This window comes from Panthera onca, chromosome D4 (assembly GCF_046562875.1).
Source record: "Panthera onca isolate mPanOnc1 chromosome D4, mPanOnc1 haplotype 2, whole genome shotgun sequence".
Lineage (NCBI taxonomy): Eukaryota > Metazoa > Chordata > Mammalia > Carnivora > Felidae > Panthera > Panthera onca.
The window spans coordinates 74,694,355-74,718,677 of record NC_138351.1 but is presented as its reverse complement, the minus strand read 5'-3'; the positions used below and the strand labels follow the sequence as shown (position 1 = coordinate 74,718,677).

Genomic DNA, 24,323 nt, shown 5'->3' with positions numbered 1-24,323 from the left:
CCCCAGCTGGTGAGCCACGGAGAATCAGTGCCGGGGACGTTAGGGGTCCTCTCCACAAGGAGACTGGAGGGTGCTGAAGCGACTTTCAAACCAACCCGCAATCCCACTCTGTGAGCTGAGACCTGAAAAGGGCCTGACCCCACCTCCCTTCTCGAGGCTCTGCATGTGCAAGGTGCCAGACCAGGCACTTCCTGTCTTTCCTCCATTGGTTCTTGTGACTGAGGGGGAAGAAGTAAGCCATTAAAAAAAAAAAAATTTTTTTTTAATGTTTGTTTATTTTTGAGAGAGAAAGAGAGACAGAGCATGAGCCAGGGAAGAGCAGAGAGGGAGAGAGGGAGACACTGAATCCAAAGCAGGCTCCAGGCTCTGAGCTGTCAGCACAGAGTCTGATGCGGGGCTTGAACTCAGGGACTGAGAGATCATGACATAAGCCAAAGTTGGACGCTCAATCGGCTGAGCCACCCAAGCGCCCCAAGAAGTAAGCCATTTAACACACAGGTAGGCTGAGGTTCAGAAGGGACCTGTCTGTCCCAAGCCCCACAGTTAGGAGGGCCTGTGGTAGGCAGCTTCCCAAAGACCCTGGCCTCCTGGCATTTACCCCCTGTATGATCTCTTCCCCTTGAGTCTGAACCAGATCTAGTTGACTTGCTTCTAATAAAGAGAAGGGAATGAAGTGATAAGATGTCACTTCTGAGATTAGGTTACAAAAGCCCGTGACTTCTGTCTCTCTCACACTGCCTGCCTCTTGCTAGCTGCCATGTTGTAAGCTGCCACAGAGAGAGAGCCACACAGGAGCCTCTGGTAAACAGCCAGGGGGGAAGTGACACCCTCGGTCCAACAACTTGGGAAGGATCCTGCCAACAGCCATGTGCGTGAGTGTGGACGTTGGGCCTTTCCCCGGTTGGGCCTTGAGAGGAGACCACAGTCCTGGCCAATGCCTCACGTGCCTCATGAGACCATAAATCAATGTTTGTTTAAGTCACTCAGCTGTGGGGCAGTGTGTTCCACAGCAATAGATAATGCACACAGGGCCAGAGTTCGGATGATCCCTACCTAGGTCTATCCAAATTCTGGGGCGGGACTCCCTTAGGACATTGCTCTCCCCACGCACTAGCACAGACGTCCTGTGTGTCTTCCTTGGGCAGATCTCGGGATGACCCGCCCACCTCACCTTCCGGACTATGTCCAGCACAGGGAGACAGAGTGGCTTACTCAAGGCTGCACAGCGGGGCGAGGCATAGCCAAGATTCAAATAGTCACTCAGTTCCATGCCATAGCTGAATCAGGGCACATGGCCTCTCTCTGCCTGGATAAGCCCACCTTCCGCTCCTGACTGAGGCACCAGCCTTCTGGCCCTCCTTCTGCTCCCCAGCACTCAAATACAGGATTGAGGAGGCTCCCTCCATCCCGATGTTGCAATGCCAGGAAATTCTATGGGAAGGTTCTGGTCCCTGCTTAGCTGAACTTAGGGGCACAGATGACATCGGCCATCTCCCTGCCTCTGCCCCCACCTCTTAGACTGCACCTGTCATCTCCCAAAGTGCCCTGGCATCTGCCACAGAGCCTAACTGGCCCCCAAGTGAGATGCACACAGCGTCAGCACACACAGTCACTCTGAGGGTCTGGGGACCCAGCATGCCACCATCCCACCAGGCCCTACCATTTCTGTGCCCACACCTGAACCAGCCAGGCGGTGGAGGGGTGTGGGGGGAGAGCAGGTGGAGAGCAGAGGAGGAGAGGCCTGGTCCTGCTCTGCCTCATCCAGACTGCCAGCAAGGGCTGACCCCACCTCGGGATTCACCTTCTGCTCTTTCCCCTCTAATGTGAAGGGACAGGAAGGTAGTAATGAGCTGATTCCCAGGGCCTCTCCCAGGCCGGCCATTCTAGGATTCCAAGCCTGGCTCAAGTTCCCATCCAGCCTAGACAATAACCTCCCCTCTTCATGTCCCATCTGGACCACAATCCTCTCTGAGTGCTGGATACTGGGGAGCAGGTGGAGAAGTCAAGGGCATCCAGGATCTGCTGGTTCCAGATGGGGCCCCGCCCCAGAAATTCCTCTCCCATACGGGCCAGTGCCAGTCGCACTCCGCAGCTGCCGGCCACACTCGTCTCACAACTGCTCACATGGCCCCTCCTACCACCTCCAATAAACGGTGAACCCCCAGCTTTCTGCCACTGAGACGCGCCTTCGCCCTGCTCTGTCGAATCCCATACCGCGACCTCTTCTCAATGCAGGTGGGGACCACAGTGCCAGGCCTACCTAAGACAGGAGTAGATGAGAACCAAAGAGTTATCCCCACAGGAAGAAAGGCAAAATAATTTTCTGTCAATGAAACGACACTTTCAGAGCCTCCAAGGGAGCTCAGAAATGTCTCCCGGAAGGGCACCACGAATCCATCTGGAGAGACAGACTCTGCAGTGGGGCTGCATGACTCCAACCCGACTCGGATGCCAATCAGCACAACTAACGCTGGACACACTCCCTAACCTGAGCGCCTTGGTCTTCTCATCTGCAAAATGGGAATGAGACGGTTCCTTCATCTCCGAGTTGTAATGAAAAATGAACAGAGCACAATGCCCAACCGACAACAAATACTTGGTAAATGTTGCCTAATATCGTTTTGGAAAGGGAATCAACGTAACGGCCGTGACAGAAGTAGACATGGAGTTAAGCTTTTCTTTTCTTAGTTAGGATACAGGTGAGCGCATATATGCCTCCATTTATGATGATATAATTTTTCTAACAGCTAAATGAAAGACCCCTGGACTAGAAGGCATGAGGCCTGGTTTCTATGCTCACCTCCATTACTAACAAGCTGCATGAGTTCTCTCTGGGACTCACTGTCCCCATCTGCAAAATGGGTAGGCTGCACTTGGTATTCTCAACATGATGCTTTTGGCTCCAGGACTCCACAGTCAGGCTCCTGTCACGAGGCTGGTGTTGTGAGGATGCCAGGCTTTCTAAGCAGGCACTGCTCGCTTGGGTCAGGATAGGGGTGCAGGACTGAGAATAAAATAAAGCACAGTGGCCATGGGGAGAAAACTCCCTCGGGAGGAAGGCAAAAGTAATGGAAGGACTAATAATACCCTTGGCTACAGAGTCCTCAACAGCCAGGGGGCCTCCGGGAACCACGGAAGCCAGATGGAACACAATGGATCATTGAGGGGCTGCCGGAGAGGCCAGGGGCCCAGAATAGCTAAGGAAGGAAAGACAAATAGAGAAGATCTTTAAATGTGTGGCTGACCACAGGCAGACCATGGGAGCCGGAAGAGAAGGAAGCTTTTGAAGAGGAAGGGAGCCAGGGGCCAGGCTGGGGCAGGGCTCGGAGAGGAGGGACAAGTATTCACTACCTCCTAGCCGTGGCCCTCAGGCAGGTGTCTGACGTACCTGAGCCTCGAATGTCTGGAAAATGGAAGCTTAGCCTCAGCACTGCCTGCCTCTCACGTGCTGTGGGAATCCAAAGAGAGAATGGATGGGAAATGCTTTTTGGACCCAGTGCAATTAAGGCCCTGCTTTAGCTCATACACCTCCTCAAACTGCTTTGTTTTAGACTTTTTTTGGTCATGTCTATAATTTAAAAAAATAACTTTTTTAAGCTGACTTATTTTGAGACACAGAGAGAGCAAGCAGGGGAGGGGCAGAGAGAGAGGGGGAGAGAAAGAATCCCAAGCAGGCTCCGCACTGTCATCGTGGAGCCTGATGCGGGGCTCAAACTCACGAACTGCGAGAACCATGACCTGAACCTAAGCCACGACTCAGAGGCTTAACAGACTGAGCCACCCGGGCGCCCCGGGCATGTTTATTATTTTTAAAAACCTTTTATGGCAGGAGGAACAGGCTGACGAACTATGGGCTGCCCACCCTCTGCTCTGGTGAAAAATTCATTTCCGTCTGTCTCTGGCTATGTTCATGCGGCGTGGCATAGCTGCGTGGTGGCGACAGAGATGCATGGCCTGCAAAGTCTAAAATATTTACTATCTGGTCCCCATGGAAGGGTCCGCTGACCCCAATGCAGAAACCTGTTCAGCTCCTCCAATTTTCATAAACCAAAATCACCTGCGCCATGAGCACCCAGAAACCCCTGCTCACGATTTCTTCCAGGACGAATTACTTTCCCGATCTTGTACTGCCCGTGGACAGACGTTAGAGGAGGAACTCTGTGTCGGGCTTCTTTTGCTGACGGTGTTTGTGGGTAATCCGTGTGGCTCTACGTCTTTCTCCCTCGTTGCTTCACGTGAACATGCCACGACTTATCTGTCCACTCCGAGCACTGGGCACTCGGGGTGGTTTCCAGTGTGGGACTGTTGCAAACACGGCTGCTAAGAACACCCGAGTCGCCGTCCTTTGGTGGCCACGTGCACACAGTTCGGTTGGGATACACCTGGGAGGGGAACTGCTGGGTTCTGGAGCTCAGGTTTGTTGGCTGGGGGGAGGTTCCGCCCCAGCCTACACTCATCTGGCTTCTTACCAGGCCCGTGGGTTTAGACCTGGGGGCAGGGCGAGCAGGGCCCACGAACAGCAAAGCAGAACGCTGTCCTCAGCTGGCGAGGCCCTGTGGCTCCCCAGGCGCTGCTGGAATGGCACACCCCAGAGACGAGTGCCCGTGGGTGTTCGCGAGATAACTCTCCAAAGGAGCATTTCCCAAACATCAGCCATGAAGCCCCAGGCCCATCCAGGAATTGGGAGTCAAAAGAACAGAGGAGGAGATGATGCATACACTGGGTTCCGCAAGTGAGTGCCTGCCCGTGAAGGGCCCCGAGAAGTCCACAGCAAAGAAACGTGTTCATCTGAGCAGAACCCAAGGCTGCCCCGGGTTATCTGGCCAGAGAACCCTTTGCTGATCGAACACCTATCTGCCGCCCTAGGATGTGGGCCGTGGGACACACCTTGGGAAAGGTTGTTCTGAGGCTGCTACAATTCCATAAAGACCCTGTGGCCGGCCCCACAGCCTGAACCACAGCAACGTGGTTCAGGACTCCCAGAGGGCAGTCCTGAGGGACAAGAGCGAGGGGAAATACTCACTGCCTTGGGAGGCTCCCTCCCCTGAGGTGGCTTCAGTGTCTATAAGAGAGAGAAAATGAGAGGGAAGTGAGCGGACTGGACCCGTGGCCGTGCCGTGCCAAAAGAGCGAGAAGAGCAAGGGCAGGTGGTCCACCCACCACCGTGTGCCCAGGATGCTCTCTGCGCATTGAGGATGCAGCGCACACAGCCTCACAGCCCTTCTCCGTGCCCCCTGACCCAGCGCCCTTCCTCCTGGACCATCTCTCCCGTCCCCTCAGCCCTCTCATCTTCGTAACGGCCACAGCGCCCCGTCCCCGTTCCCGGGGCCGCCTCGAAGAGCACACCAGATGGACCCGCGAGCACCTTCCCTGCAGGGGCCGCCACACCAGGCGGCACTGAAGCATCCTGGGAGGAAGCGGGCCCGCGTGGGGCAGGCAGGGGCACTGGTGACAGAAGTCTGGTGGCATGACCTCCCGTCCCCTCTCCCCCCGCCAGCCCTGTGTGCTCTCCCAAGTTAAGGAGGCCTCTCCTGTCCGCCTGGGTCTCCCGCCTGCTGCAGAAAGAGGGAGAGGACTGCAGCTCTGGGGGAGGGGGGTCCGAGGTCATCCCCAAGGGGGCCCAGGGAGAACACCAGACAGAGAACGGGGAGGTGCGGCCCTCAGCCCTGCCCCACTCACCTCGGTGTGCCCGTACGTGGGTCTGGAAACAGTTATAATATTTGTACTTCTTGCCACAGATTCCACACTCATAGGATCCTGGACAACAGAAAAGGAAGGGACAGGTCAGTCGGTACCCAACATGTGCAACCATGAGGTCCCAGGACCAGCAGTGATGTCCCCAAGCAGCAGGAACTCTGTGACAAGGGGTCAGGGGTCATCCAACGGGCTGTCTCGTCCCCGGCAGGCAAAGGGGCAACAAGGACCAGCAGAAACAGCATTGAGCCGGAGGTTGGGAGGCCAGGGTCTCGTTCACAAGTTTTTGCCCCAACTCTCTAGGTGAACTTGGGCAAATCACTTCCATCTCTGGGCCTCAGTTTCCAAATCTGTAAGGCGGAGAAGGCAACTCTCATACTTACTCCTTGAGAGGAAAAAGGAAATGAACATAAAAGTGTTCTTTCAGAATAAGGAATAAATGGCATCCACGGGAGGAAATCAACACGCATTCAAGTAACTTCTACCTCCGCTGCCTACCGGGATGGGACAGAGGTTAAGAGGACAGTCTTCGAATCACATGGATCTGGTCTCTGTCCCTCTTCTGCCATCTACCCACACCACGACCTTGGTAATTCCCTTAGACACACTAAGCCTCAGTCTGCTCACGTGTCAAGGGGCTGTAAGTACCCACCTCACAGGGGTGGCCCCACGATCCCCCTAGGAAGCGCCCAGCCCTCCCACGGATGTGCCCTCCGGGGAGAGCGCAGAACACCGGGAGGCGGAGCAGCTTTCTTGTTCTCTCAGGCATGCGGAGACCCACACGGCGTGATTGCCTGACTCCAGCCCTCCGCAGGGCCCTTTTCCCGGGAGTGGGTAGACTGAAACGGCCGAGGTGCCAGCAGGCATTTCAGACAGGTCAAGGTGGAGCCCACCCACACGGAGCACGCGGGAAAGGCCCATGGCAGGAAGCCAAGCAGAGCCCCTCAGACCTAGCCTGGCAGGGGCCCCACGAGCAGAGGCCCTGCCCAATCCCTCACATAGGCCCGCTAGCACCTGGGCTCAGGCCGCATCCTCCCCAACAGAATGGCCAGGAAGCTCGCACCAGTAGAGGCCCTGGCCCCACTCCGGGGTAAGTGCGCTGGAATGGCTGGGGCTAAGGGCCTAGGAACCCGCCTTTTTCAAAAGGGTCCTCAGGGGATTCTGACTCCCAGCAACGAGGTACGGGAAGCACTGGTTTTAGAGTAAGGCAGGCCTGGGAAGGAATCTCCACTCTACCATCTGCTGGCTGAGCCTTAGTGTCCTCCTGGGTAAGGTGTGGACAATGCAACAGCATCGAGTGAAGACTGAAGAAACCTCAAGTGTTCCTGCCATGAGCCCAGATGTTCGGTGAGTGCAGGCATCACCAGTTCCTATTGTCTTCAGCCCCTCCCGGGGGCAGAGGCCTGTTTACGTGTAAACTCCAGGTATTAAGTCATAAGAGCACTGAGCTTGGAGACTGTCAGCTCTGTTCCGCCACCCCCCCCCCCACAGCTGATCTCAGGCACATCCCCCTTCTGGTCCGAGCCTCAGCTGCCTCACCTGTAACACAAGACGAAGATTCCTACACCTCATGACTGAGGTCAGGATTAGTAAGACACTACATGTGAGCCGGCTGCCACACAGACAGCCGCACCACCGCACTCCTGTGGGTCACTAAAGGGGACGCTGTCATCCCAACACCAGCATGGAACTTAGCAGTCTGTCATCCAGTGGTTTTCTATGTGTTACCCTGGTCTCACAGGGAAAAATACACATATGTGGAGCAAAGATCCAGTTGTGTATTTCTTCGTTTTTAGCCCCGTGATTGGCACACAATGGGGAGGCTCAATAAATTCACAGTGTCCTGCTGTTCTCATCTGTCCCCGAGTAATAATGACCCTGACTCCCCTCCTATGGCTGGCTATGACCCACTCTTCAACAGTTTCTGCCAGTTTCCCTTCAACCAACTGAGAATTTATGGAGCATCTTAAACATGCCCGGCACCGGAGCCCCAGCCGTGAGCGAGAGTGTGAGTGATCGCCGCCCTCTGTCTGCCAAGAAGCAGACAGGCCACTAGGCAAGGGGACGGGCAGGGTGATGGGGTTACCACAGTCAAGTGCAGGACGTGGTGGGCCCAGTGCAGGACCCTGGGTCAGGGGAGTGAACAGAAGAGGTGGAAGGAAAGGGGGAGATGGACGAAAGGTGCCCCAGGGAAGGTGGAGTCTCTCCCCAGAGGACTGAGGTCACAGCCTCTGACAAGGAAAGACTTGGTTCAGACTTAACCCGCTTCCAGGTGAGGTCTCTATGCCCCAGCCCTGCCACAGCCCTGGGCCTCAGTTTCTCCAACTTCAGTCAATGACCTAAAGACTTTTTCAAGCTGTGTAATAACTGCAGGCTGCAACGGGTCCCCCCACTTGCCAACCCCCTTGATTCTGTTCACAAGCAGGCCAGGTCCCAACCGGCTTCGTGGGGTTTTCCCTCAACCCACAGAGGGAGCTGAGGATCTGTGCAGTCTTGCTCATGGATCTCAAACCACACAGAGTCACAGCGGGTACGGTCATCAGTCTTACATCCTCGCCTGGCTCCCCAGGGTAGAGCGGGGCCCTCGCCCAGTGCACTCCTAGGACTGAGTTCAAGGTCCTGCCTGCCTCCTCACTGCCACTCACCCTAAGACCTCAGGCTTCAGGTGCTCTGTCTGCAGAGGGGCTGGGTGTGCAGACAGCTGGAGGGTGAGGCATGAGGCAAGGGCACCAGAGTGGCAGCCCCACATGGCAGTGGTGCCAGCAAACCTGGGCTCAAATCCTGGCTGACCACGTAAGCAGCAAGAGGCCCCGGACAAGTCATGGAAACACTCACGCCTCGGGCTTCCTCTCTGAACACAGGAAAATGGCACCCACCTCGGGGGGCGGCTATGAGCGATAATACTGTGGCTACTTAGAGCACAGTACCCAGTACAAAGCCAGCATTCAGTACAGAGAAACTGCTGTGACGATCAGCATTTTCCAAAGTTCTTTACAACCCAACTTCCTGAACGCACCCCGGGAAAGAGAGACCCACAGTCAAGCTGGTGGGAGGCATGGCCGTCTTGGGGAGGTGCAGTGCACGGGAACTTGGGGAGGTCCTGCACTAACCTAACGGTTTAACCCAAGCTCTTCTAACACATTTGGCCACAGAACTCCTTTATACCCCTGGCCTGTTTCAGAGTTGCAGCCCATAGCAAGTGCAGCCAGAATGTTCCCGATTTCCCGATTTCCACGTGCTCTGTCGTCCCTCTAACGGCCAAGTCTTCCAGGGCCCCTGGCGGGCTCAGATTTGCTGCCCTGTGGCAGCGACAGGGTGGAGGAGGGCGGCCCCTCACGGCCCTGCAGATGCTAGCAGGTTCAACTTATCAGGGGTCTGCAGGTGGCGGCTATGTCCAGCCGTGCCCCCACCCTCATGCCAGCCCCAGTCAGGTCCTCCTGCCCCTCAGCCCTCACGTACCAGATGCATATCTCAACGCTTGGTCAAAAATCCAGGTCCCTGAATAGCGGCTTCGCACAGATCCACCGTGGGGGCTGCCTTCGGGCGCTTTTCCATCTGAATTACGTAAGAAATCAGAAAGAGCCCTTAAAGTTGGGGGTGCCTGGAAGGGTGGGGAAGGAGCCAGGTGAGGAGGGGCTCCAAGTCTCAGGTCAGCCAGTCACCTGAGCTCCCGGGGCCTTGGCTTCTCCATCTGAACACGGAAGGGTGACCAAGATCATGCTGTCTACGTTTTCACTAAAGAACTTGTCCTGGCAGGGGACATCCACACATTCTGCTGGGAGGCTGGCCTATGGCAGAAAGCAGCGGCTACAGGCCCAAATCCCCCCAAAGTTTTGTTTTCTCTATTCTCTGACTTATAACATAACATTATTCGTAGTATGGTTATAATGCTTCTCCCCAGAAGCCTTCCAGCAAAATGAGCCTACAGGGAGGCCATGCCCCGCGTATGCCGTGGTCTTATGTCCCCCAGCCCAGAGCCACTGCATACCCCAGTGTGGCGCATGGGGCGCTGACCAGCCTTCCGGGGGATTCTCAGCTCAGACCGTCCTGGCCGGAGGCCTGACTCCCTGCCAGGTAAGCTTCCTCACTCTGCGGGTTCCCCAGCTACCCTTTTGTCGTCACCATCATGGTCTACTAAATGCCAGGTGCTCTAACACTTTTCGTTCGAGCCTCTCTTACGTCTCTGCACAGGCTTGGCCTCTGAGCCCAACGCACAGGTGAGGAAGCAGAAGCTGGCCGGGTGTGCGGCGACATGCCCAGCTCACAGAGCCAAAGAGGGCAGGGTATGGACTCCGTGCCTCGGCACACGTCAGCTCAGCTCCCCGTCACACACCCAGAAAGACAGGTGATTATCATCCCCACTGTTCAGATGAAGGAAGCGAGGGCTGGAGGGACACATACGGCCAAAGGCTGCCCAGATCGACCTTGATCCAGAACCTATGTGTGTGACCGCCACACCTCTGGGTAAGCACCAAAAAGAGATGATGCCTGTTAACATGTACCATTTGCCGACTGCAGTCAGGTCTCATGCCCATCCTCCATCCTTCCAGAAGTCCTCGTGTGGTTGGGACAACTCAATACCCATTTCGGTGATGCACATGAAAATTCTAGGGACCAGATGGCCCACGGTTGGGGCTACCCACAGCCAACGGCTGGCCAGCCTTCTGGCCTCCAGAACCATCCTACTGGCACGACACCAGGTCACCTCCAGACGCCAAGGTGATTCCCCTTCAGTCCCGGGGCTCCCCCCAAGTGCTGCCGGGCAGCAGATCCCACCCCCACCCCCACCCCGGCACCATGTCTGGTCCTACCACAGGACCCCTGGCGTCCCCTATCCCCTATCACGGCTGCCAGGAGCAGCTGACAGAGCATGCCAGCACATGGGAGCCAAGCCTCTACCTCTCCCCAACCCTGCTGTTGCTACTGACACAAGAAGCCACAGGTGCTGAATAATAGCACCTTTCCAGCATTTTCCAGAAGCACCTGGCAGAAAGCCTGGCTCCTTTCCCAAGAGGATGGGACAGATCAGGTGAGGCCAGCTGAGACCAGAGGGGTCTCAAGGGGGTGGGAGTGCCAAGGAACACCCAGCCCTCTTGGTTCCGGGACCCAGCACGAGTTGGGCCCACAGCCTACTGGGGACGAGGGACGTGGAGAGGTAGTAAATCATGGACAAGTGGGTTTCCTGAGCCTCTCAGGGCTTGGACTCAGACCAAATGTCCTTGGGTCCAGGGTCTTCCAAGCAGAGTACAAATCACCTGGGGATACATGAGCAGTCAGTTTTAAGAGAGTCAATACCCCAATCATCAACTTTCAAATGTATTCTTCCCTAAATTCAATGTGCTGGAGACGTGGCAGTGGCTGGGGAGGCCCCACGCAGCTGGCCCTCCTTCCTACTTCTCTCCTGACCCCACCCTTATGCACTACAAACAAGGTGGTTCCTTCGTCCCCCATCCCACCATGGTGCCCCCCCCATGGGGGCTGCCCACCTCAAGGCTCCAAGCAAAGAGGGAATCCCAAGTTTAAGAGCAGACCTAGAAAGTGGGTGAAATCTAGGGAGCAATGCCTTCGGTGAATCAGGTGATTCCCAATTCTTTGCTCTTAACAAAACTGAAAAAGCATCTAATGGAGCTGTCAGCAGAGAAACCATTAACAACAGCGTCTGATGACAGACCCCGTGCAATTTTCAGTACACAATTTGGAAAGAGTTCCAAAAATTGAGTGACGCTCAAAACTCCATCCATCCCTGGTGCCTTATGTATGTGATTAAGCTTTCTAAGTACTTCCGCGTATGGAAACCAAAACACAGGAGTTCAATGAAAGCTGAATGTTGTCTCGTGCAACAAGAAGAAATACTAATTCACTGAAACAGGAGCCAATTGAAAAAGAAATGAAGCCCCATCCATTTCATCAAGAGGTGCATTTTCAATTAATTGTTTATTTTTACATTTACTGTTTATCTGAATTTGTTTTTGACAAACTGTATACTAATAATAACTCGATCGGGGAGGGGGGGGGGGGACATTTTAAAAAGTACAGTTTTATGATCCCAACAAAATTTTAAAGAAATTTCTATCTCAATTTATGTACATCTTGTTGTGGGAGATGACTGTAAAACAGCGATCAATAAAAGACTCTCAAGCATAAAAAATATATTACATTAGGATAAAATCCTGCGAGGGAAGTGGACTGGAAATATGAGTTCAAGGAGAGAAAGGAAAGATGTAAAATTTCTGATTGTTAAAGACGAGCTTGTTCGTATGTTTTTAAAATGGATGATGGCAGATATCAAACCGCAGTGGGTTTGGATTCTCTCGGATACATTTAAAACAATGGTTTCACGGTTATATTTCCAAAATGACACTTTTTTTTTTTTTACACAATACTCCAGAAATTATTTCCTTTGAAATTATCTAAACTCTGGATAAAAATGTGAGACGTCAACTCAAAAATATGAAAGAATGTACGATTTCTCAAAATTCTTCTGGGAGGTAATGAACAAAAAGAAGCTGGAAAGCCGTTGGCCTTTTTGGTTCCTGTCTCTCCAGATGTAACCCCAGGTATGTCAATGTCCTGAGGCTTCAGCTAATACACTGCTGGTATCTGCTTTGCATTTTGGGTCTCCCGCTTAAAAACGCTTTCATACCTATTACTTCACTCTGCCCCCAGCAAGTCTACTGGAAAGACAGGCGGATGTTACTACACCCACGGATCGATGAAGACAGTGTGGCTCAGAGAGGTTAAGGATCCTGTCCAAGACTCCACAGCGGGGCAGGTCCTGGGTCTCCTGGATTATAGTCCGGGGGCCCTTTCCCACGGGGATGCTCTAACTAGGACCCCTGCCCACCTTGAACCAGCAGATGAAGAGCCAGTTGCAGAGAGAAGACGTGCCCGGGAGGGCAGCCAGAACTCCCCTACTCTCTGCCCCGCTTCCCTGGTGGCTGTGGCAAAGAGCTGAGTGTTAGTTCTGGCAGGCTCAGGTACAAAGCCCTGCCAACAACCTACTAAAACAGGAAACTATCAGCTGGAGCCACGGAGCGGGACCTGGCACCCCTGCCTGGGTTTGTCACAGACCAAAACCCGTATGGCCGTGTCTGAATGATGGCCTGCTCCTTCCAGAGCCGTGGCTGAGCCGCCGCCTCCTTTCCCTGCGCCTCCTCCCCGGGCAACCCTGCACGTGTGCAAACACCTCTACCCCTTGATGCTCAAAGCTCACTGCCTAGAAACATCCATGTAGTCCCCCATCTGAGCCTTCACTGTGCCTCCTGCATCCCGTCCAGAGATTTCCAAGACAGAACTCTCTCCCTCACAGGCCTATATCCAGTTCTAAACAGTTCCCACAGTCACAGACGCCTTCCTTTTACAGAGTTGAAATCACCTCCTGGTGACGGCCCTGTATCGGTTGGAGCTCAACATTCTAAAGAATGTGTCCGCTCCTTCCCCTCCCCCTCAAATGCTTCAGGTTGTGAATACTTATCCCCCATCATCTCCCCCACACCCCAACTGGCCCTGCTCCCAGTCTCTTCCTCCCCAGGACAAAAAGCCCTTAGCTCTTCTTTGGGGCTCCTCCCCACGCCAAGAATGAACTCTCTGGATATAACCTGGTTGGCCCACACCCCGTATCTGAGGAGAGCCCAGCGGGGTGCTTGTTCCCTTCATGGGCTCCTGCACCTGCTGCTCCTCCTGGGCTCCCTCATGTGCAACTTCCCCAGGATTAAGGGCCGATGCTCCCACCCCACAGAGAAGAGCACCCACTGCTTGGTAGTACGTTCTGACCACGCAGATCATGGCATCGGAGCATCCTTATCTCTCAGGAAATGTTCTGGGGACTGAATGTCCTGATTGTTGTAAACTCCGCTTGCCTCCTCTTTACCATCTAGGACAAGAAGGGCAAGCAGGTTTCCACTTCGTATTTTTCAACTCTGGCTGACTGGCAGTGACGTCTTGGTGAGCACTGTGTTGAGAAGGATTCTGAAGTGCACTGTTACAGTGTGCAGGGATCAATTAGCAATGCCTGCCACGACTGTGGACCGAGGTGTAACAACGGGAATACCTTGTGTTCAGAATTCTCCATCGTGTTCTTGAAACCTCAAGTGTGGCTCTACCATTCCTCGGGCTGCTGTGCAGAGATCCGCATGCAGCTTGACAGGTGGAAACGGGAATCTGTTGCCTCACTTCCTTTCACTTCTGGTCTTATCCAATAAAGTCATCAAGTTCAATATTACGATCTCTGCTCTTCTTGCTGAAAACCCCTGAGTTTCCCCACACTGGCTCCAGTGGCAGTGACGTTCTTTCTAAGAGTGAGAGATATCTTTCTCAGCACGGGGAACTTCTGGGCAGCTGGGAAACGGCAGCCGACACTGCAAGCTTGGCAGCCAGCCTCCTGGGCACGGATGCCCCTCCTGACTCTCCCAGCCTGGGAAGCTGCCAAGTGCCACGCACGTGTCCAAGCCCCAGCTCCTCCATGGGAAGTGCCTCAGATGATGTTTGTGTCATTGGGAACACTGTTTGTTTGATGGCAGTTATAGGACCAGTGAGGACCCGGAGGTGGGGACAAGGGGGGATGGAGCTCAGAGGAAAGGCAAACGGGAGGTTCCCGCATGGCACAGCACGGAGTGACCAAACAGGGACGCTATTCTATTCGGCTACAGAGGCCGGCTCTGAGCCCCGAGCGCGGCTGGGTGAGCAGGGCGCTCCGGAGGCCCTTGGCTCTGCAGAACCTCATGCTTCTCTGCCAAGTGCCGGGGGAACACGTTAACTCCACGACACCCGGCCACCGGGGCACGGAATGCACACCGTGGCAGGTGCACGTTTAAAGGGATGGCTCTAACTGGGATTCTGCTCCTGGCCACATCCCTGAGAGGGCTTTCCCTCCTCGTTTTCCTTCCAGGCGGGAGGGATTTGCTGTGAGGGGGATGGACCCTTCAGGAAGTGGAAGGAAATATCACTGACTTGCTGTGTGGCCCAGGGCAACTCTTCCTTTCCGTAGAATTGTTTGCCCCTCTATAAAATGAGGGGATAAGGGGGGTCAAATCTATGGCACGTATAGCCCCACTGACCATCTCCACGTCCATGGCAGACATCAATAATCAATCATGCCACCCTTTAGAATCGTGAACACAGGACTCCTTATAAACAGCAGCAATTACTTGGCCCACAAGACAAAATCTAGTTGTTGTCTTGAGATGAGATGAATTCAAAAAGCTCAATTCTAACTATTTGATTTTTTTTTTTTTAATGCTTTTCTTTCCTGGCACTGAGGCCAAACCAGATTTCTCTGAGCCTGACTGTCGGTAGAAACTACACCCTCGAGGAGGAAGGTCTGCCTTGATGGATGCGAGATGAGCCTCCATAACGAGCAGGAAGTGCTCCCAGGCCCTGCGACAGTATAGGCTCCAAAATGGCGGCTCCACTCCCGACTTGCGGGAGTGGCTTTATTCCTTTTTCTCTTTTTTACTCCTCTGACTTGTGGCCTTACTCCTTTTTCGTGAAGAGTTTGCCAAAAGCAGGTTACTTAGAAATGTCCCTGGATTCTAGGGAGGGAGGACTAGAAGGGGTCCCAGGGATAGGACAGATTGCCCTGTCCAGTCCTCAGATGAGAAAATGGAGACTCAAATTAGACGCTTAGTTAGAGCCCATGTCTTCTGACACCTCATCCAGTTCCAGCCTTTTTCCCCACCCCATGTTTTTTCCTCTACACCACACTGGCTTATTTCTTAGGCTTTAGAAAAAAGCAGAAACTATTACCACTCTTCCCCCTTGAAGTGGTTCTTCAAAGAGGTACTCTTCCCCCTTGAAGAGTCACGCTAATACTACTAATAATAATAGCAAATCATTTACGAAGTACAATGCGGAGTGCTTTATGTACATCATCTTATTGAATCTTCACGGAACCCCAGGAATTTGCAATTGTGAGAACTGAGGCACAGAGAGGTCACGTAGCCTGCCTGAGGTCCAACAGCTATGACATCAGAGAGCCCGGATTCACTTCCAGACTGAAGACCCAAGCTCATTCTCTCTGCACAATGCTGTCCTCCTCCACTGCCTCTTTTGATTTGCACACCCATGAGGTGGGCAGGACAGGGAGCATGCCTCACTGGATAGCAGAGGACACTAAGGCACAGCAAGGCCAAGGACCCTGCTGCTGAGCGACCGCTGAGTTGGAAATCACCATCAGAGGCTGGCACGAGGCCGTGGGGCCTCTTGCTGTGCAGGCAGCTGGCCCAGGGAGGACTCCTCCCAACACTTGCCTAGCATGGCTGCTATAGGCCTTCCCCACCAAATCCTGGCTGCTGGCTCCAGCCCAAGATTCAGATTCAACTACCCTTCACTGGCCATCTCCGGGTGAAGACACATACATATATCTACTGGGCCCCATGAGTCTCAAAACACACACCCCAAAGTGAGGAAGGGCACACCCTCTCTTGGGGTAGCTAACACTGGCCTTGGCTCTGGGAGAGTGAATACTGAGGGAAGAAGGACAGACATGGGCTCCTGATAAGCCCCTTCTTCCACTGGGCACTGAGCTAAGTTACTCCTGCTCTTCACCAAATACTTCCGGTTCATTCCAATTCTGTCATGAGGGATGATGGCATTTCCCGGCCACCTGAGATGGGGAGGGGCCATGTGACTAATGAGGCCAATGACAGGGAGAGAACTTAACTTTTCTCCTTTCTGGGCTGTAGCAGGTAATAGCTAGTGTGAATCTCTCCAGAGCTTTCTCTCCCTCTGTCCCTTGGCTGGCAGCATTTCATACAATAGCTGCTTTTAGCCTGGGTCCAGAGCAGAGCCCCCAGATGACCCACAATGGGCACGTAATATGACTTAAGAAATAAACCTTTGTGGTTTTGAGCTACTAAGATCTCATCACTCTCAGGCTCGTTTGTTACGGAGGCATAACTTAGCCCCATCCTGACAGTTATGGCCTCAATGTCAATACTGCTCCCTAGAAGCCAGTCCCTACTAGGCATTGTGGGGTGGGAGCAGGGAGCATAGAGGCACGGGTCAGAAAAGTCCAGGGGCTCCTAGTCTCAGGGCAGAGGTAGGCACAGGCAAGGCCCCTCTAATTTAAAATAGATAATGGGAAAGCCGCCTGGGTGGCTCAGTCGGTTAAGCATCCGACGTGATCTCGGCTCAGGTCATGATGTCTTAGGTTTGTGGATTCGAGCTCCGCGTCAGGCTCTTCACTGACAGCGCAGAGCCTGCTTGGCATTCTCTCTCCACCTCTCTCTCTCTCTCAAAATAAGTAAATAAACTTAAAAAAAATTTCTTAAATAAGTAACGGGAAGTACTCACGTGAGGGGTAGGGTATAAACGGAACTCTGACCAGAAGAGATTAAAGAAAGCTTCTGGAAGGTGGCGGCACAGGAGCCGGCCTTCAAAGATGGGCTGGATTTGGGCATGTGGAAACGGACAAAGGCTTTCCAGGGAGAGGGAACAGTATGAGCAAAGGGCAAGAAATGCTGCATAAAGGCACAGTGTGCTAGAACGAAAGGTCCAAAAAGATCATAAACAGGAAAGAGGGATCAGGTTACAGAGGATCTCGATACTATGGCCTTGACCTGACACAGCGGAGTGGGAAACCCCAAGTTTATTAGCAGGGAGTGACATGGTCACTGATTTGTCTTTGCCAAGGCCCCTGGCAGCCAGAGTAGAGGGCAGGTGAGGGCAGAAAGACACACAGGCATGGCTGTCAGCGGGATGCCACAATGACCCAGATGGGGCTGACAGGGTCACAAGGAACCGCAGAGAACAGCCGGGAAAGGGAACACGAGGTTGAGCCTTGGCAGCTGGGAAGAAAAGGCAACAGGACTTGAGCATAAACTTGGGGACACGCAACAGGGGAATCTCCGCACAAGGCCCTGTGTGCCAGACATGGGACGTGAGCCACAAGTCAGGAGGAAGTGAGCCAGAGCTGGACCAGGAAGGACAGGCAGAGGGGAGGGGGGCAGCAGCGTCTAAGAACACACTGAGCACGGGAAACGTGGAGCAGCGCGGATGAGAAGGGAAGTCTGGGAACAGGCGAGACAAGTCCTCCCTGGCAGGCGAGGCACGCGGACTTCACAGACCAGGGTTTGCAAAGCTGTGGCCTCGGAGTGACTCCGACCCACAGACAGGTTTGTTTTGCTTGGCAGATTTCAAAAGTCAGATTAGTTGCCAACATTTAAAGCCAAAAGAATTCACATCAGATTTCTCACTTCTGGCGTGTGGCACGTCTACACTGAGCCCGTCTCCCACCCAGTTCCGGCGGCAGCTGAGGACCGAGCCCCTCTGTGTGTGTTTTGGGGGAGGCCTTGCGGGCATCTGGGTCTGTGAGCCCCGCCGGGTGCAGGTGGCCCTGAGGGGAATCCCCTGGCTCCCGCTGGAAAGTGAGGGGGGAGAGAGAATTTCTAAGAAACTCATTTCCACAGAGCTCCTCCGAACCGGACCCAGACCAGAAGAGGCAGGGGAAGGTGCCAGTCTGTCACGAGTCCGGTCCCGAGGGGGCCTGTTCCAAGCAGGACGTGCACTGGGAGCTGCTTGCAGGAGCCCGCGGTGAAGCCAAGGAGAAAATAAATGCAAACAGGCATTTAGGACAACGAGCGACGTGGCGGTGCTAGACCTACCTGGGGCACGGGAGCCCCACGCCATGAGGGATTTGCCACACCTACAGAAAGTTCCGGTCACCTGACCCGAGCAAGTCTTAAAGCACGGATAGGGCTCTGGCATGTCAGGGAAGGAAAGAAGAGGTCCAGACTACAACTGTCCAAGCAGAGGCAGGTCTAAGGAACCTATGTCCTTCCCCAAGGGCAAAGCGGGGCCACCTACGGTTCTCTCAGCCACGGACAGGCAGGACTCTTCTCTCCAGGACTCTGACCCCACGCCCGGGTCCTGGCCCTGACCCTCACGGAGAGGCACTCACCGAGGGTCTGCTGGTTACGAACGCCACCGATCACCACGCAGATCTCGGCGGGCACGTCGCCTGGCCCGTCCTTGCTGACCACCTTCTTCTCCTCCTTGGCCTCCCCCTGCCAGATCACCTCCTGGATGTAGTCATCAGGTAGCTCTGTCTTCACCTTCACCTCCGTCATCGTTCCCTGCTCGGCACTCAGGGAGGCCTCGGCCGGCACGGGCTCGGGCCCCTCCACCTTGGTGCTCTTCTGGCTGCGCTTCAAGCGCTCCCTGGGAAAGAAGAGAGTCTGTTCAGCGTGGAACCCGTGCCGGCCCCCAGACCTATCTGGGAGCCCACCAGCCCAGGGGGTTGCGAAATGTTTAGTGACAGACCCATTTCTCCGTGAATCTCACCCTGAAGCACCAGCACCCATGGCGGCCCCTATGGGTCCTCCAGGGAACCCTAGGGCTCCGAGGAACACCGTTTGAAAATCATTGGGCTAGTATGGCTCCAACGCCACTCATTTTACAGATCTAAAGAGGTCTAAATGTGCCCAGTAACTCCTGTAACTGGGGTTAGAAAAGACCTACGAGGGCAGCTACGGGTGGTTGAAATCAGTTCTTCTCCAGGTTTGATATGCACATCAATCAGCTGAGAATCTTGGTAAAATGCAAATTCTGGTTCAGCAGATCTGGGGTTTAACCTAAAACTCTGCTTTTCTTGCTTTCTTTCTCTCTTTCTTTTCTTTTCTTTCTTTCTTTCTTTCTTTCTTTCTTTCTTTCTTTCTTTCTTTCTTTCATGTTTATTTATTGTTGAGAGGGAGAGAAGAGCATGAGCAGGGGAGGGACGGAGAGAGAGAGAGAGAGAGAGAGAGAGAGAGAGAAACCCAAGCAGGCTCCGAGCTGACAGCAAAGAACCTGACACGGGGCTCAATCTCACAAACCGTGAGCCAGGCGTCCTGAGATTCTGCTTTTCTACCAAGCGTGCAGCAAGGCCGATGCTGCTGGTCTTCGACCTGCACTTTGGACAGCAAGGGTTTAAGTGGCTTGATGGGTACAAAGTGCCCAGTGCTGTTCCCTTCCCTCCTTGGCAGAAGGGCTGAAGATTCATCCAAGCCCCTCCCTGTTCCATCTCACCGACGGGAGACTACAAGCCAAAAGCCTCACTCAGACCTTACCATTCTGGCTTCCACGTCGCTCTGCAAATACCAGAAAACATTCTCAAGGTAATGAGCTCAATACTGAGGTGGGCAGGGAGGGCACAGACCACCGAACCTCCTTTATGGGGGGGCACACTGTGGCCCAGAGCACAACTGGGACTTGCCCAGGGCCACACACAAGACAGGTGGCAGGCCAAGGCATGAAGCCTTGACACCTCTTGAACAGAGTGGTTCAACGTGACTCTCTGTGTTATCATAAGGGGGAGCCTTCTGGCAAGGGGATCATCACTGTCACTCCCACCTCTGAGGTACTGAGGCCAAGGTGTGCCACACTGGGAGATCACATCACGTGCCAGCCCAGGGATGCCACCCTGTCACATCCGGCCCTCTCCACTGCTTCATAGAAGCTTCTGGACTGAACTTGAAGGCCCACACTTGAAGCACACTCAGGCAAGCCCACTAGCATGCCAACCGAGCTTCGTGGAGGTGCCAGGCTGGGAGGCAGGGACCCGGGTTCTGACCCTGGATCTGAAGCAGGCTTGTTGTAGGACTTTGGACAAGACTTTTCTCTTCTCTGGGCTTCAGCAGCTCCATCTGTGACAGGAGCATGAGTTTTTATCACATTCACTGTCCCTCCCAGCTCTGAACTTTCTCTCAGGTTGGTGACTGAGCAAAGAGAGGAAGAGGGTACCAGCTAATGAGGAGGGGACAGCAAAAGGCCACTGGGGAGGTCCTAGTATGGACTGAACTGTGTCCCTGACCTGCCCAATTTGTATGGTGAAATCTTTTTTTTTTTTTTTTTTAATGTTTATTCTTGAGAAAGACAGAGAGAGAAAGAGAGAGCAGGGGAGGGGGCAGAGAGAGAGAGAGAAAGAGAGAGAGACAGAATCTGAAGCGGGCTCCAGGCTCCGAGCTGTCAGCACAGAGCCCAACGTGGGGCTTGAACCCACGAACTGCGAGATCATGACCTGAGCCAAAGTCGGACACTTAACTGACTGAGCCACCCAGGTGCCCCTGTATGGTGAACTCTTAATCCCCAACACAACTACAGCTGGACACAGGGTCTTCAAGAGATAATTAAGGTTAATAAATAAAGTCACAGGGACCTAATCTGACAGGACAGGAAGACAAATCTCTGTCTCCCCACCACGTGAGGACAGAGAGAAGGTGGCTGTCTGTAAGCCAGGAAGAGGGTTCTCACCAGAACCCAACTGTGCTGGCACTGTGATCTCAGACTTCCACTCTTCATGACCGTGTGACAATATATTTCTGTTGTCCAAGCCACCCGGTCTGTGGTCTTCTGTAATGGCAGCTCGAGCTGACTACTATTCAGGACTCAGATGGACCAAGCCAGAGTGAAAAGGTAGGCTGGGAGTGACCCGGGTGACTCAGTCAGTTGGGCATCTCAGTCTTGATTTCAGTTCAAATCATGATCTCATGGTTTGTGTTCAAGCCCCGCATCGGGCTCCGCGCTGATGGCACAGAGCCTGCTTGGGATTCTCTGCCTCTCTCTGCTCGCTCTCTGTCTCTCTCAAAAATAAATGTTAGAAAAAAATATCTTAAAAAAAGGCAGGCTTGTGGGGAACCAGCCAGGAGCCAGGGCTGTCCCGTCAGGCACCTCTTTGCTGTGTGACTTGAGCCACCAGCTGCCCAACCTCCACGCCCCAGTTTTCCCATCTGCAAAATGGAGCTAACAGGATTGGCAGGCAGATTTCAATCAACTAACAAAACACTCAGCACAGTGGCTGGCCTGTAACAGCTATCAAGACATGGTCATCATTACTATTCTTAATAATGACGCACTGTTACGGCATCCTTAGCACTCAGTGGGCCCAGTGACACCTCCTCCCGGCGTGTGCCACATCAGGGCCACCATACACTCTTTGGGCTCTTACCCTTCTCTGCATCAGGAAACATAGATTGGGATGGTTCGATCGCCTCAGTGTTCATTTCTTTTACTTACTGAAGAAACACTGAAGTTGCTTTTTATGTGCCGGGACTATTCTAATATACGGACTCTTTTCATCTCTTTCATCTCCGTTAACAAATGGTGAGGAAATCCTGGGATTATCTCTGCTTTACAGATGAGGAAACAGAGGCACTGAGAAAAGTGACTTTATCCAAGTTACGCGGGTAGTAAGACATGAAACCAAAATCAGACGTAGGCATCTTGGGTCTTAGCCACGGTGCGCTGAGACTCGGGGAGAAACCTACAGAGGGAAGCCTGCCCATCTGCCTCTGGCAGCTCCCACACCACCCACTCTTTGACCTTCTGCATCTAGAACAGTCCAAACCGTGGTGCTAGTGGGTAAGCCAGAGGAAGGCAGACTACCTGACTTTTCTGGCTGCTGCTTCCTCCAAGGGGGTATCTTGAACCAGAGCCCCCTTGCTGAGGACCAGTGCCCCTGGGAAGGGATAAGCCTACCCACTCCCTGCTGAGTTTAAGAGTCATCAAAGGACAAGGGCACCTGGGTGGCTCCGTCAGTTAAGCATCCAACTTCAGCTCAGATCATGAGATCATGATTTCAGTTTGTGGGTCTGAGCCCTGGGTCGGGCTCTTTGCTGATATCTCAGAGCCTGGAGCCTGGTTCGGATTCTGTGTCTCCCTCTCTCTCTGCCCCTCCCCCGTTTGTACTCGATCTCGGTCTTTCAAAAATAAATAAATGTTAAAAAAAAAAAAAGTCATCACAGGACAAAAAAGCCTCTTAGTTCAGTGAGGCCCCAGGAGCCACGGGAGCCGCAGGTCTAAGAAGTGACCAGGGAACAGCTATGGCTTCAGGAAGGGAGGACAGTCTGCAGCCAGCCACAACAGAAGGGGATGTCCTGGGAGCGAGGTCTCCCTGGTGCTGGGGCACCAGAGCAGAGGCGGGCAGAGAGCCTGGCAGGAACCCCATGTGATGAACTAAGATGGGAGGTTCTGAAGTTGGATGGTCCCAAGGCCAATTTTGGAACCGCCACCACCAAGCTGTGGGTTCCTGCGCAAGTGACTCCAATCCCCTAAGCCTCAGTCTTCACACCCGTACGATGGGCATAAACACAGCACCAACCTCACAGCGCTGTGAGGCAGAGACAAGGCAAAGTCTGCAAGGTGGCCCCAGTGGAGATGTCCTACACATATCTATGGTCTTATGTAGGGATGCAGGGGAGGGAAGCATGCAGAGGACACAGGGGAAGGGTCTTACACGGCACAGACGTGCAGGGGCTATGGAGGTAAATCAACAGGGGTTTAAATCCCATCACCATTACATCCCAGCTGGTGACCCTGAGTGAGCTCCTGACCCTCTCTGAGCCTGTTTCCACATAAGTGATGTGGGGAGCCCCGTATCTGCTCAAAAGGTATTGTGAAGATCAACCACAAAAATGTAAATCCAGGACCTCATCTAGAGTGACTCATACAGCAGAGGTGATCATGCCCATGGGAACCGGTGACAGCTGCTGAAGTCGCTGCTCCCTGACAGAGACGGACCACGGGGATGCTAACCACCAATCCTGCTGGCTTACTGGGCACGGGGGTGGAGCTCGGGGACCCTGTCTGAACCCGAATGCCAGCCCGGCAAGAACAAAGCCCGCGGGTCTCAGGGGGGCTGCTAGGCAGCTGAGGACTCCCTCTGGCTTGGCCCTGGCTGGTCCTGAACCTGCCTGCACAAAGGGTTAAGCCCCAAGCACAGGGCAGATGTGTTCCCCAGGACAGCAAAGAGGCCCAGTGGAGATGAAGGGTCCAACCTGCTTGTGCTCCCCACAACTGAGGTCACAGAGAGGGAACAGAACAGACCCTCCCCCTGAAATACCCTCAACCCCCCTTCCTCACTGCCGACACCTGGAAGCTCAGCCTGAGGTCTACGAATGCTTGTCCACCCACCCAAACAGACTCAGTGTCCTTTTCTGCTCTCAGGGACCCCTGCCAGCATCAGGACGTCCTGGTGGGAGGGAGGAGTTGCTGGAATCAGACAGGCTAGGCATTCACACGCCCTGTGACCTTGGGCTGGGCTCCCCCTCTGAACCTCAGTTTCCTTGTCTGTTAAAGAGGGACCATGATCCTTGCCAATGTGGGGGTGAGAGATGAGCCGGGGAGCTGGGGCCAAGTAGATTTCCACAGATGGCACCTGCCATGATGATGACATCACTGATTCATGAGGACATCCTCACCTCTGGGAGGCCTTTCTTATCGGCTGGGAGTGGACTCAGACCCCCTTTCTGAACGCCCATCCGCCCCCACACAGGAGACTCTTACTCTGCGAGCTACACGAGCTATCCTGTCCCCCGAAAGGCACTCCCTTAAATGGGATATCCCCGAGCCCTGGAGGTACCAAGGACACTGGCAACTTCTCCCGGCTCCATGCTGTAGATTTACAAGCCCAAATGTTGCTTTTCTCGGGTGCTCTGCATTTAATTAGGTGTCCTAATAACAATGGAATCACCGAAGTACTTATATCACTTTGAATTAGTGGTGTAGCATCTTCTAACTTCTTTAAAAAAATTTTTTTCATATATCATTTTTTAAAATAGAGCTCATTATTTTAATTATATCCATTTAAATGTACAGTGGAGCCCTTGGATATTCTCAGCACGAATCATTAGGTATATTAGTGAAAAAGCACTCGG

The 24,323-nt window shown here is 53.6% G+C and overlaps 1 protein-coding gene across 5 annotated transcripts in view; it reads right to left on the bottom strand.

Moving 5' to 3' along the window:
* The window catches only part of ZNF618 (zinc finger protein 618), a 185,122-nt gene that overhangs the window by 46,760 nt on the left and 114,039 nt on the right, over window positions 1-24,323 (bottom strand). For 4 of the 5 annotated variants that reach the window (XM_060608915.3, XM_060608920.3, XM_060608918.3 and 1 more), the window contains exons 3-5: window positions 18,593-18,852; window positions 5,680-5,757; window positions 5,024-5,062 (exon numbers count right to left, since the gene is read on the bottom strand). In XM_060608915.3, coding sequence (XP_060464898.1) covers window positions 5,024-5,062; window positions 5,680-5,757; window positions 18,593-18,852 — 377 coding nt within the window. Of the gene's footprint in view, window positions 1-5,023; window positions 5,063-5,679; window positions 5,758-9,153; window positions 9,250-18,592; window positions 18,853-24,323 lie in introns of all 5 variants that reach the window. The other variant, XM_060608917.3, reaches the window with a different exon arrangement.